Source organism: Eptesicus fuscus, chromosome 10 (assembly GCF_027574615.1).
Source record: "Eptesicus fuscus isolate TK198812 chromosome 10, DD_ASM_mEF_20220401, whole genome shotgun sequence".
Lineage (NCBI taxonomy): Eukaryota > Metazoa > Chordata > Mammalia > Chiroptera > Vespertilionidae > Eptesicus > Eptesicus fuscus.
Genome location: NC_072482.1, coordinates 39246152 through 39261451, shown reverse-complemented (window position 1 = coordinate 39261451; position 15300 = coordinate 39246152). Strand labels below are relative to the sequence as shown.

The following is a 15300-nucleotide window of genomic DNA, read 5'->3' as shown; positions in this document are numbered from 1 at the left end:
ATCCCCTCCAAAAAAAACTTCTACCCATTGGAATCACTTTCCTGATCATCTTCCCCAAAATAGATTGCACTTTAAAGGTGGGTAAAGGAAAGTTGAGGGAAGTTAAAACACTGCACAAAGGATATTGTAAGATGACAAAGCCCAAAGTGAAGATCATGTGTTTTCTTTAAAAAATATATATTTTTAAAATTTCAGAAAGGGAGAGGGAGAGAGAGAGATAGAAACATCAATGATAAGAATCACTGATCAGCCGAAACCGGTTTGGCTCAGTGGATAGAGCGTCGGTCTGCGGACTGGAAGGTCCCAGGTTCGATTCCGGTTAAGGGCATGTACATTGGTTGCTGGCACATATCCCGGTGGGGGGTGTGCAGGAAGCAGCTGGTCGATGTTTCTCTCTCATCAATGTTTCTAGCTCTCTATCCCTCTCCCTTCCTCTCTGTGAAAAATCAATAAAATATATTAAAAAAAAAAAAAAAAGAATCACTGATCAGCTGCCGCCCACAGGCCCCCTACTGGGGATTGAGCCCGAAACCCAGTGCCCCTGATCAGAATCAAACCTGGACTCTTCAGTCCACAGGCCGATGCTCTCTCCATTAAGCCAAACTGACCAGGGCCATGTGTTTTCTTCAAGTTCTGCGTGGTTGTAATGGTCCCCAAATCTATACTAATAAAAGGGTAATATGCTAATTAGAGTGGTTGTCTTCCGGACATCTTTCCAGACAAAGCCGCAGTGGCTACAAAGGCCAAGGCTCAGGCAGCCATAAACAGCTGCAGTGGCAGCAGCATTGGGGTTATGGGGGTGGTGCCTCCAGAGGGAGGCCAGACGGGGGGCCAAGGCACAGGCAGTTTGGGGTGATCAGGCTGATAGGGGAGGGCAAGGTAGGGGCAATCAGGCTGGCAGGAGATCAAGGTAGGGGCAAGCAGGCAGGCAGACAGTGGGGGTAGGGACAATCAGGCAGGCAGGCAGATGAGTGGTTAGGAGCCAGCGGTTCCGGATTGTGAGAGGGATGTCCTACTGCTGGAAGTTGGACATCCCCTGAGGGGTCCCAGATTGAAGAGGGTGCAGATTGGGCTGAGGGGCACCCCCCCCACCCCCCCAGTGCACGAATTTCGTGCACCGGGCCTCTAGTATTACATAAAAACCATGTACCTTATTTAACCAATGAATTGTGAGAAGTAGAGTGTTCCTCTCAAACAGTAATTTTAAGTGACTGTATAATTTATCATGCTCCCCCGCTTCTGTCTGCCAGGACAACCAGATAGTGGGGTACCAGGTAGCCCGGATTCAAGAGTGAGGGCAACCCAGAGCAGCTGTACGTCTCCCTCCCCACAGACATTAGTGAGAAATAGAATTTGGTTGTTTAAAGTTTTAGATATCTTTTAGGCTTGCTTGTTACTATGGCTGGAGTCTGGGAAAGAAGAAATAAAACTCTTGTATGTAGATGACATAATTATTTATGTACAAAATCCAACAGAATTTACTAAATTCTACCCCTCTGTCTCCCTTAATCCAATTTTTATTAAGAATTTTGTACCAGACCAATATATTTGCTTGAAGAAAATAATTTGACAACTTTAATATTTTAGTGTCATTTTATACTACAAAGCTTTATTTACATAGTTCTTCAGAATATATTTCAGTTGTCCAACCATTCTTCCAAGTGTGAAATGATATCAATTAGGTTAGATTTATAGAAAAGCATAACAGAGAAAACAATTCTATAATTAAATATATAGTGCCATTAGTGGTTATTATCTTTAGTTTTCTTTTGAAAATCCACTGAATTTTTCTGCCAATAACATTTCAGAGTGAAGCTGTCTTCAAGAGCAGATTTACACAGAATCAAAAATATGACAGTCCAATGTATTGTACAGGTGATATTTGACAGTTTCTGAGTAGCTGCAAATCATTTCTTTTCCCCCTTTTTTTCAAAAGTCTTGGATGACGAAGAGGAATCATGACTTTGATCACTACTATAGTGCTCATACAAAGTCTGAAATTAAAAACACAAATTTGTTTTATAACTTAAAAGTCAACATATTATCAGATTAATAGAGATAACTACATATTTTTAATATGTAATAAATTTCTTACTTTTTCTCAAATAAAGACATTCTTAGATAAATTCCTATACTGTAAAATACACCCAACAGGAAATATGCTTTCCAATGATATTTAAACTAATGAACAGAAGACATAAAAAGATCATATAAATTATCTTAAGTATAATTAGCTATATTAAAATCTATTATTTTTAAAAAGGGTTTAAGGCTAAGCCAACATCTAATTTATGAAGATGGTATCTTTACCATCAAGGAACACATAACCTTTTTGATAAAGGTAACTAATCCACCTCAATTTCATTTATAGAAGGCTTTAAACAACACAATGGTAGAAATTTAATATGGAGATATGAAATATAGAGCAAAATTACAAAACAAACTTCGTCTAATTTTAATTCCTAAAGCCACTGATTAAGCCATCAGCACTTGAGAAAATTTAAGAAAAAATTTACCTTATATCATACAAATGCAAGGTAGTAAGTAAATAGTTAATTCCTCCAGTAATGTGTCCAACTTCTTAACATCTTTGATTGGCTTTACCATACCCGAGAGCAAAAAGCTCCCATAATTGTATAATAATGTTATAATTGAAATATGTAATTAGTAATTGCTTGGTAACTAAACAAGTTGGTCAATAAGTACACATAAGGTTCTAGAAATGATCAGGTGTTTGATGGCAGTGAGATAAAAAAATGATGGTATAGATATAAACAGGCCTTGGGAAACTGAAAGGTTTGAGACATATTTTTGAGAAATGTACTGACTGCTACATATATCTTCACATAAGTCATTATATGTGACAGATACTGTGATTATTCTGAGATTATTTAAGAAAAACATTGGGTAGAGGAAATGAATTCAAAAGCTGTTAAGAAGTGTGTTGGTTTAAGACAAATTCCTCATTAAATTTATTCCAGTTAAGACTTGACAGCAATCATTTGAATGTACTTTATATGACAACCCACTTTCAGTTATGCTATCTACACAATAAAAATGTAAACCAAATAAATCTATACATGCTAAAAGCACATATTAAGTATCTAAATATATATAACTAGAGGCCCAGTGCAGGAGGCGACCCGGCGATCAGGGGAAGGTTACACCCCCATCACACCTCTGCTGCAGCCACTGCCAGCAGCGCAAGCCTCGGCCGGCCCTGGTTACCTGAGCCTCGGACGTCCCTGGGCGGCTGGGCAGCCACCATCAGAGGCTTGCCTGCGCCTCAGGCTGGCCCTAGGCGGCTGGGCAGCCGCCATCTGAGGCTTGCCTGCACCTCGGGCTGGCCCTAGGCGGCTGGGCAGCCGCCATCTGAGGCTTGCCTGCGCCTCAGGCTGGCCCTAGGCGGCTGGGCAGCCGACATCTAAGGCTTGCCTGCGCCTCGGGCTGGCCCTGGGTGGCTAGGGGGCTGAGGGGACTGAGAGATGGCGGAGGCAGGCGTGCGGAGCAGCTGAACCTGCCTGGGGGCAGGCCCGGCTGTGCCGCGCACCTGCTGCCCCAGTGGGGCTGCGGGAACTGGGTGCCGCCATCTTCCAGGGCGTGGCAGTCTATTAGCATATTCCCTCCTTATTGGCTGTGGGCGCTGCCATCTTTGTGAGGGTGTGACGGTCAATTAGCATATTCCCGCTTTATTAGATAGGATACTATTTCATAGTTGATCTAATGATTAGATTAACTTATTTGAATTACCCATTTAAGTGTTTAACGCACTAAACTATATACAACAATTAACATTAATGTAGATAGAAAATAGAAATATTTACTTTAGCAGCTTTCAAAATGGAATTAGGAGAATTCAGACCAACAAGTTGGCCCAGAACATGTTTCATTTCTTCAGAGGCTTTCTTATGGCTACCTGTAAAAACATATAATTGATAATACATTGGTACCAATAAGAAAAATATAACTTCATATATAAACACACATTTTGTTAAATAGTATAATAACTGGTATTCTTGTAATTTATCACTGATCATAGCCCCTTACATAGGATAAGTAAAAATATATGCCAGCAAGTAAAGAAAGGCGATTTCATTTACTTTAGTATTTAGCTTAAAAAAAGAAGCTTTCTTGCCCTGGCCAGTCTGGCTCAGTTGGTTGGAGTGTGATTCAGTACACAGAAAGATTGTGGGTTTGATTCCTGGTCAGGGCACATACCCAGCCTATGGGTTCAAACCCCATTTGGGGCATGAGGAGGTAACTGATCGATGTTTCTCTCTCATATTGATGTTTTTTCCTCTCTCTCTCCCTCCCTCTCCCTTCCTCTGTCTAAAATCAATAAAAACATATCCTTGAGTGAGGATTAGAAAGAAAATAAAAAAAAGAATCAGGAAATACATTGATTTTTTAAAGAAGTACCTGGATGAGTTTGAATATGAACATATGGATGCGCCAGAAGCTCAGCAATGGATATCCTCTTTTTAGGGTCCCTTATTAAACAACACTATAAAAATAGATTATTATTACTTTTTTAAACAAAGCAAGTTCTCTTACATAATATTGATAAAGTATTTTTTTCAGATTGAATCGTATTGCAGAGGTTGCTTTCTAGAAAGCCTACTCAGAAATGAGATTATTTCACATCATATTTTGCAAAATCCCCAAGTATTCATTTTAAAACTAACACCCTCAAAATGAACATAACATGCCTTCCAATGGGCGCAAAACACTGGGGGGTGAGGGCATGTATGGGAGTGGGGTGGGGGTGGGGGGGGGCAATGGTAAGATATGTACACATATAATACCTTAATAAAAAAATGGAAAAAAAAAAATTCAGTCAGCAATTTCTTTCAATGGACCAGTTATAGCTAAGTCACTTAATAATTCCAATAATTTTAGTAAACAATTAAGTCCAGTTGACCATTGAACAGCATGGGTTTCAACTGTGTGCTCCACTTTTTCAATAAAAACTATAAATGTATTTTATTCCTTGATTTTATTAATAACATTTTCTTTCCTCTAGCTTACTTTAAGAATACAGCATATAATACATATAACATACAAAACATGTTAACCAACTCTTTATGTTATCATTAAAGCTGCTGGTCAACAGTAAGCTATTACTTGTTACGTTTTTGGGAAGTCAAAACTTATATGCAATTTTCAACTAGGGGGATGGGTACTCCTAACCTCCAGGTTGTTTAAGGTTAACTATATATAATATATTGTTCTTCTATATCCATATACTATTAATGTTACCTTTAACACATCTTGAAGATCTTTCTCTGGAATATCAGGAAATTCGATTTCATGATTAGGGTCAATTATGGCATGTAATTTAGAAATCTGGTTAATTATATGCTGAAATGGTGTTTTCCCATAAGTCATATAATACAAAATGCATCCCAAAGACCAAACATCACTTTTGGGGCTTATCTAAGTAAAGAAACAAACAAACAAAACCAAAGAAAACAACAGAAATAAGTTGCCATTGTTTTAATATAAAATCAAATGTAATGTTGCTGACAGGATAATAAATAATTAGATGTTAGATGACAGTATAAATTGAGTATATTATACTCACACATATGTATTCTAATACTCAAAATCATAACTAAACCTAAATTAAAGTTTAAGTACTATATTTTGTTTACATGACAAAACAGGTTTTTCTAGTTTTAATTATAATTGGTTATTTTACCAAGAGATGAGCTTCACTTTAAATCTTTCAACAAACTCATAATTAAAATATTTCAACTAAAACAAAATACTACAATCTTGTCAGTTTATGAAAATACAAAACTAAAAAATTTAACTGCAAAATTTAAATTTACTTGTTTTCCCCAAAGTTATTGAGTTGTAATAAATTATTTATAATACATTTTTATGTAAATTTATAATATGTATAGATTTTTAAAAGGTTATTTAAGTTGAGCTATCTTAAACTCAAGACAAACTATAGGGCCACACTGAGCTGGGCTTGAATCACTAGCTGGTAATTCTATGCATCTCTGTTTCTTCTCACTTCTAATATAGAAATAATAAAAGTACCCTGTTGGGCAGTAAACAATACAACTATGAAATATGAATAAGTATAAATATTACTTATTAAATGTTCTTTATATTAAATATCTCATTAGAAATAATGTAATATTATAACATTTAATAAAAATATAAATAACATAGCAATGGGTATAATAAATGAGAATGGATAAATTCCCCTTTTAAAGATATATACTCAAATATATATTAAAACAAAATATAACCAAATGCTCTCCACAAAAAGATTGATCTAAACCAAATGACACAGAAAGATTAAAGGGAAAATGTCGAAAAAATTGACGTATATAACCAAACGCAAAAACAGGTGAAAAACAAAAACAGAAGAAAGCAAACAGCAATGTTAATATTAGAACAAGAGAACATGGCAAAGTGTCTTTAACAGAAGAAACACTTTCTATAGTCATAAAAGGCACAATCAACTAAAAAGATATGATAGTTATGAACTTCTATGCAGTGAAACCACATTTAATAGAACCAAATTAAGCAGAAACTATAAAATTATTTTTGGGAGAGGTAGAGATTTTAATATATTTTTCAGAAGATGACAGATAAAACAGACCACATTATCTGAATAAACATTCAGAAAACTGAGTATTAATTAAAAAATAACCTCCTTTTCCTCTAACCACCTGGAAATTAAGCCAATTTCTAATTTAATTATAGATTAAAAAGGATATCAGATAATGGAAAAAATGGCAGTGGCAGCATAGTTTTTCAGTCTCTCCAAATCCCCAGATAAGGTGGACAGAGTAACAGCAAAACCATAAACATAGAAACTATTTATAACAAAACCAGGTGAAAAACTATACCCAGGAAAGCCAGAATATAAGTGAATGGAGACTAACCACCAACAGCCACAAGTCCTGCATAACAGTGGCAAGTAATCAATATACCTGAGATCTCAAAACAGAAGCCTCCATATAGCCAACAGATGTTCACTGGAAAGCAATGTGAGACAGAGCTAGATTGGGAGGAGTTTTGAGCTCTTCAATAGCAGGAATAAACTCACATGTTCAGATAAAATGTATCTTCTTTACAGAATCACTAAGGCCATTGGAAAACAGCAAGTGATTCAACTGAACTGAGATTTAACAATATACACTGAGTGGCCAGATTATTATGATCTCTGAACGCGTAATAATCTGGCCACTCAGTATATATATTAGAGGCCAGGTGCATGAATTCATGCATGGGTGGGCCAGCCTGACCAGGGGGAGGGGACATGGGCGGTTGGCCGGCCTGCCTGCTGGTCGACCTCCTGGTCGAGGGGACAATTTTCATATTAGCCTTTTATTATATAGGATATACACTGAGTGGCCAGATCATTATTCGTTCAGAGATCATAATAATCTGGCCACTCAGTGTATATTAAAGCACTGGGTTGACAACTGAAAAATTCTGAATTTTGAATGTAATTCAAAATAAATTTTATTCTAAAGTAAAAAAGAATAAAATAATTTTAAAACTAAAATTACAAATTTTAGGAATTAATGAAAACAAGAAACACCAGAGTAAAACCTATAAATAGAAGCAAAAGTAAAACACAGTGAAATTCAGTTTTAATATTTTAATTATAAGCAAGAATATTAAGATTAAATGAGCAATTATTTAAATCCAGAAGCTAGAAAAAAAAATAAACCTAAAGGGATACAAATAAAGATAAAAGTAGAAATTAGAGAGTACATGAGAATAGTATTAATAAATGAAATCAAGACCTGTTTCTTTAAAGATATTTAGAAGCCACAATTTTTTGGGGGAAGGAAAATACAGTTTAGTAAATAAAAGCACATTTATTCACCAATTATTTTGAACTGGATAATGTACTAAGTGTTTTATATTCTTTCTCATTTAATTCTCAATTATTTTTAAAACAGGTACTGTTTGTAAGCGTAAGTTACAGATGAAGAAACAAGGCAAATTGAGTCGCAAAGACAGTTAATGAAGAGGCAGATCTATGACTTGAACACAAATCCCTGGACAACAATGTGTGCTTCCATCCAGTTGTTACGCTGTCACAGAGAACAGATTGGCTTGGCAGCAGAGGCATCGTGGCCGGCCAAATGGGCCAACAAAGGGCACTAACGAGCTAGCACAAAGCTCACTGAGGCGGTCAAATAAGGTAAGCGGGAAAGTAGGCAGTGGCAGGCCAGGGAAAATTAAATACTAGAGTTGTATTTGAAAATGTAGAATTCACAAATAAATAACTGGTTAAGAAATAAAGTGTAAGAATCAAAGAGGAAACAAAAAGATTTCAAAGGTTATCAATTCAATGTTATTCAAGGTGTCCAAACCAGTGCTGATTTAGTCTTTATTTTTTTCTTTAATTTTAAAACTTAAAAATACCCTAGGTGCATTTCTTGTAGGAGCACAATATGTGGCATCACCATATTAAAAGCACAATATTAAAGAACAATCTCAAATCAAAAAAGAAGGGTGAAATTAAATACCATAACAATCTACTTAAGAAGGCAAGGTCTCTGCAATGGCCTAAAAAGTTTTAGAACTTAAAGAAATAACTTTCAGTTATCTGTTAAGTTTATTCAGAGAACAGACCATTACCTATTAATGTTAGACAAATGACAGATAATGTTTATTGTACCTTTGATTTGGATTTCCCATTCTCTCTTGAGGAAGACATATCTTTGATGGCTTCTGGGGGCATATAATTAACTGTACCAACCTATTTGCCAAATCATAGAAAACACAAATCAATGATAATACTACATTCTGTTTTCGATTTTTAAAAACATGAATGCCAAATTCTTAGAAACAGGTAATTAGCTATCAGTAATATCTGAAAAGCTTAAACAACCAACAACAATAAGACATAAATTTCTTCTCAACTCCAGCAAAATAAATGGGGTTCATAATCAGCAGATTGACTCCTTTCAGAATGCTGAGCTTTTTCTATGATTATGGGGGGCAACTACCATAATCCTGTCCAAGCTAAAATTATATTAACGGCCATAAACTTAGATGGAATTGATCAATCACACATTTCTGTGCTGAAATAGACTGAGAATGTTTATGTTTTGTGTTTTTTTGTATTTTTTAAAATAAACCAACCACTAACAATGTAGCTTTTCTCCAAGTACTCCCTGGGCCCATGTCCAAACTGAGATTGGATGGGTATCTAAATCATGTAAGATTTTTCACAGTTGGATTATGCCAACCTTACACAGCATTCATTTTATTCTAAAATAAACGATTCTGCTTTCAAACATGGAATACTGTATTTTTAGGGCATTGGCATAGAAGATATCTTCAAAGCAATTTACAACTAAATATTCGGTCATAATTTTAATATAATGAGAAATGATTGTTCCATAAAATGTTTGAAGGGCACGCTGCTCATCTACTCTTCCTACTAAACTATAAAAGTCTAGTTTTACTTCCAGAATTAAAGCAGATCCACATCAGAAATCTGTACACTACATAGAGCACAGCGTCTTGGCTCCAAGCAGGATTGTTTTTAGTTATTCTTCACTTTAGTTTTTATGACACTTTTTTTAAGTTTGCTATTGCATATCCTATTATAAAAATGTATTTGAGAACAATACTTACTGTGGTGTTTCCAAAATAAAGGCCCCCTTAAGAATTCTCTTCTTTTTCAAGTGAAAGTGATAAGAAAAGCTTAAATAAAATTATTTTACTTCATGGACAATAAAAAACATGTAACTGCAATCCTTCTTTGGTTGCTACCAGGAAATTCCGAGACCAAGTTCCAGGTGAATTTTAGATCATGACCAAGATGATTTCCAAGACAGGTATTACTGCCTTTCTAGATTGACTGTAGAAAAACCACCCAAAATTGATGGATATACTTCTACCAGATTTTGACTTTCTATATAAAATTGTATTAGTCATGGCTTTGATTTGTTTTTATAGTAATAGTGTCTATTCTTATAAAAAGGTTTCAAATCCTTTGAAGAATGAGGTAGGTAAAAATAAAATCCCCATTAGCAAATACTTCACAAGTGAAAAGGAATTGGACTCTACTGGGTGATAACCAACCATTTATTAAGTCTTACCTGAGAGTCTTTAACAATACTTGTTGTATCTGGTTGCATTTGGTTTGCAATCCCAAAATCAATTAGCTTTAGCATTCCATCAACTATCAGAAAGTTAGCAGGTTTCAGATCACTGTGAACAATGCCTTCAAAATAAAAAATCCTTTTGTAATATTAGACAATGTAAAACATACTAAGTATAAAAAATTCAAATCTACTGGCTGTGTTGATTCCTTTACTTACTCAATCAAAATAAATATTCATTTTTAATATATTTTACCAACATAAAGCACCTGCTATGTGCCAGGCACTATTATTAGTTTATTGCTTGTATGGAATCATTTAATACATCCATGCTGAGGTTAACTATTATTATTAACCCTATTTTTAGGTGAGGAAACTAAGGCAAAAGAGTTTAAGTGATTTGTTTGATGTCACAGAGCCTAAGTGACAGTGCCATGAGTTGAGCCCAGGTAGTCTGCTTCAGAGTTTATGCTTAACCACTGTAATTCACCGCCCACTGGGAAGCATTGCAAATTACGCTGCCAGATCGTGAGACCCTAATGCTACTGATGCCTCCATCCCTACAGCTTGATCTTGATCACTGGTGAATTATCTTTAACTTACAGAAAGGAAGACTCGAAGAGACAAATTATAATTATCTGGGTTAACAGTTGTTATTGTTCTTTAAAGGATACAGTAAAGGCAGAGAAGCCCTAACAAGAACCAAGTCCAAGTAAAGTAAAAACCAACCAGAAGGAAGGGCTAAGAGTTAAAAACCAAAACAACAACAAACTAACTTCCACACAAGGCACACAACACTAAATGACTAGAATGAGTGAAAGAAACATCTCAGATTTTTAGGATGCCTGAACCCAAAGTCGCAGATCTGCTACAATCCAAGTATTTGGAGACCTAGGGTTATGACTATGTTGATACTGATAAAGATACATTTAGTATTTATTGATGCATTACGGATGTGGGACTTGAGTTCATGTCCTATATTATTTGGTTGACAGTGTTTTAGAGAAATGGTTTTGTTCCTTCATCTTTAAATAAACTTCCAAAATCTTCAGTTTATCTAGTCTAAAGCTGCCAATAACAATAATTTAAAATTAAAGGAGTATAGAAGACATTATTAATGGATATTTTAACTTTACATAGTAAAAGATTTTAAAATACCATGTTGATGAATTGTGTTAACTGCCTCCAACATATTTTTCCAGTAACTCTTGCGTTCCCATGGATCAATGCATTTTTTCTTTTTAAGCCAACTATTAAGATCAATATTTCCACACTCCATTACCATGTAGATGTACTGATCCGTGATTTCACTGTCATTAAAAACAAATAAAAACAACAAAACAATAAATGCTTAGGTTATACTATTAAGATCTACTAGGTACTGATCTCAAGAAGTATAGCAAAAAAAAGTTTTCTTTTTAAATAAAAAATATTCTTACTAATCATAAAGTCGAATAATCTTATCACTGTGTTGTTGTAATTTATTCAAATAAGCGATTTCATTCCGGTAACTTTCAACTGTTTGATGATCTGCATCTTCTAAGTTAACATACTTTATAGCATGTATCTGTTTCTTTTCACTCAACACCTGAAATACCTAAATAGAACAAAGGGGAAAATTTAGAATGTACTAGCACAATCCTAAACTTATTAGACAGGTTAAGGAATACTGATATGAATAATTAAGTATTTGGCCTAATTCTAAGTATAGAAGAAAAACACAAAAAACATGTTAGGAGAGTAATAGTTCATTCTCAACTACTTATAACAACGGGCATTCAGTAAGTCAAAGGCATAAACCCTAAACAGTTTCTAGAACAACATATAAGAAAAGTAATTTAAATTTCATATGTCATAACACTCTGTTGAATGCCTTAAACTAGGGGAACAACCTAAGAAAGAAGATATTCAGAAATGTTTAGGAAGACTAAGGGTTATAATAAAGAGTCAAGTCATTTCACATATGTTGTTTTTTCCATTATGCCTGGAATTGACAATTTCATTCATGAGGTAGAGAATATCTAAAAATATGAAAACAAAGGAAATACATAGAGAAAAAGAAACTATTATTATTGAACAATTGCTACTTATGGAACTAATTGTTAGCTATCAGTATATTCAGTTGTTAAAAGTAAATTAGGTCTAATTTTCATCAAGTTTACAGAAACAAAATCCTGTAAACATGTTGTCAGGATTTCTGAGGTCTAGGTGCTCCCGCTATGACAGTCAATTTCTAAGCAATATTGATAAGGCAGGTAATACATTTCAAAAAGTACAAACACTACTCATGTGTCTAACCTGCAGCAGACATGCAACAGGAATGTCTCAATAACTCAAAAAACTCAATAACTCAAATACGAAGTGCCAGTGTAAGCAAGAAAAAATTATATTAATTTGCCCCTTTTGACACAATAAATAAACATCACTATTTAAAAGTCATTTAACCTTGATTTTCCAGTAGACACTGGCAAGGAAGTGGCTGTCCGGTACAGCTCAGTTACTTACAAAGTATTACTGGGTTTACTTGCACACACAGCAGTTCATAGGGAGAGGGCATAAACAGTGATAGGGCCAGAGGCAACAGAAAATAGCAAGAAAAAAGATAAAAGGAATTTTAAAATAGCATAAAGCCATTTTGTATAACGTGAACACCCTTACAAATCTCAGAAAATTGAGTTATCTACTATTCTGGGTTTTCTTTGTGGTTTTTTAAAATATTTTTATTGATTTTGAGAAACATTGATGGGTTGCCTCTTGCACGCCCCACTTTGAGGATCGAGCCCACAACCCGGGTATGTGCCCTGACCGGGAATCGAATCGTGATCTCCTGGTTCATAAGTCGATGCTCACCCACTGAGCCACGCCAGCTGGGCATCTACTATTCTGTTTTAACACAATGAATATGTTTTTAGTAGTTCCTACCACACAGGGTTCGAAGGATGACTGAGATGATGTGTTTGGAATTTAGCAAATGTTAGCAACCACCATTAAAGATAATTGGGACAGAATAAAATGGACATTTTAAAACATTAAAGTTATCAAGTATATCAGAAAAAAGATTTGCAGGATATTAAAACTGCATAGTAAGATCTCAAAAATTTTGAGCAAATGAAAACTTTTAAAACAATTTTTTGCATGTATGTGCTTTTACTCCCTCTATTTTCCCTGCTCTGGCAAAACTCTTGCCATAACTGATGAGCTGGATTAGATAGCCCTTATTTCCATTTCATAGTGTCTGAGTTATAACTTGTCAGTTTTAAGGAAAGTTAATGAAAGAACTAGAAAGGTCAGTGTCTTGACCATTCTTATTAGCTCCATAACTTTTCTAAATGCTCTTAATAAGTTGGTCACTGTCTAAACTCTAGAATAAAAATAGCATAAACAGTATTAGTTTCATAAAGCATGTCTTTTTTCCTGAGGCATGTTGATTTTGCCAACTCAATATAAGTAAATAACAATATTTAATTGCACTAAGAAAATATGGGCCAGTCATGGCTTATCACTTGGTCCTTGACTTACCAAAACTTACATCTTCATTAAACTCCAAGGAAAAACTGTTTAAACACTATTAAGATTATTCTATGTCTTCTAAAAACATACCACTAAATACATACTTCACCTTGACACTCTTAAAATATAGCTTAATAAGTAATAAATATTAACCAAAAAATTTCTATTAAAGCAACTAAATCAGGTAATTCAAATACTAGTATATTGATAAAAATCCATTATCCCTTACTCCCATGCCTGAAATTTGAGGCAAGGGAAAGAACAAAGACAATGCATACAGAAGAGAAACAAATATTCCTGAACAATTGCTACTTATGGTAAGGTACACAGACAGTCTTAACCACATCTAATTATTATTAGTCATTTTAGAAAATTACAGAAAAAGTTAAGTTAAACCCAGGCTTTGCTTCATATATCATCTTTAACAACTTACACTAGCAAAACAGCTGAGAAGGGACAGTTCATTCACTCAACAAATACTTCCGTCCTATTATGTTCTAGGCACTGCATAAATCAAACATCCCTATGTTGATGGAAGCCACATTCAAGTGAGGACACACAAATAACAAACCAAGTAAATCACAGAACATGCTAGAAGATGAGCTACAGAGGAAAATAAAGCAGGAAAGGGGGTTGGAGCTCACCAGCGATTGGAAGTGGGAGTTGCTGTTTTAAAGGATGTGACCAAGGAAGGCCTGAGTGAGAAGACACTTGAGCAAAGACGTGAGATATCTGGAGGAAAATTTACTTTTGTTAAACTATACCAGGAGAGCAAGGGCTGAATCAGTGAGACCAGTTCGAGGCCACTATAATAATCCAGGTGAAAAGATTAAAGTTGCTTAGACCAAAGGGATAATAGTGCAGGTAGTGAGAAACAGATTCTGGGAATGCTTTGAGATAGAACCAACAAGATTTGCTGATTGGCTGGATGTATGCTTGAGAGTAAGTAGAGCCAATGATGATTCCACGTTTTTGGTCTAGCACTTGGAAGAATGGAGTTGCCATTTACTGAAAAGGAAAGACTGTGAAGCAAGAATTATCTCTGGGGCATATTAATGTTCAAATATCCCACGAAGGGGTGCTGAGCAGTCACTGAATATACAAGTCTAGAATTTAAGGGAGAAATCTGAGTTGGAAATATAAATTTTGGAATTGTCAGCATATACCTAGTATTTAAAACCATGAGACTGAATGAGAACACTAAGGGAGTGAGCCCTGGGGCATTGCATCACTGAGATCAGGGACATGAGGAAGACAGAAAAGGAACAGCCAGTTGGAGAGGAAGAAAACTGAGAGGCCACGTGAAAGAATAAAAAAAGTTTCAATGAAAAAAGAAAAAACAACTATTCCAAATAACCCCAAATCAGAGCTAAGAATTAGATTTGGCATGAATATGGAGCTCAATGGTAATTTTGATAATTATTTTGGTGGAGTAATAAAAGTAAAAATCTGACTTATGTGAATTTAAGAGAACAGAAAGAGAAATTAAGTTAAAGACAACTCTTTTGAGATACCCTCCATCCAGATAATTAGGATCATATAAATTCAGAACTAAGATAAATTTAGGAAACGATCTATCAATTCCAGAAATTCATTAGTTAACTAAACTCTGTTTCTAAAATGAAAAACTCAAAACAAAGCAGGATCTATTAGTCAAAAACCTTGCTGGACCATCCTACGCATATTAGTCATT

The 15300-nt window shown here is 35.0% G+C and overlaps 1 protein-coding gene across 1 annotated transcript in view; it reads right to left on the bottom strand.

Annotated features, from left to right (window-relative positions):
* Positions 1-1629: 1629 nt before the first annotated feature.
* Positions 1630-15300, bottom strand: part of TTK (TTK protein kinase) — a 37669-nt gene continuing 23998 nt past the window's right edge. Inside the window, exons 15-22 of the mRNA XM_028159933.2 lie at positions 11537-11694; positions 11256-11407; positions 10095-10219; positions 8663-8743; positions 5260-5436; positions 4420-4504; positions 3825-3916; positions 1630-1994 (exon numbers count right to left, since the gene is read on the bottom strand). Coding sequence (XP_028015734.2) covers positions 1908-1994; positions 3825-3916; positions 4420-4504; positions 5260-5436; positions 8663-8743; positions 10095-10219; positions 11256-11407; positions 11537-11694 — 957 coding nt within the window. The 3' untranslated portion in view covers positions 1630-1907. The remainder of the gene's footprint in view (positions 1995-3824; positions 3917-4419; positions 4505-5259; positions 5437-8662; positions 8744-10094; positions 10220-11255; positions 11408-11536; positions 11695-15300) is intronic.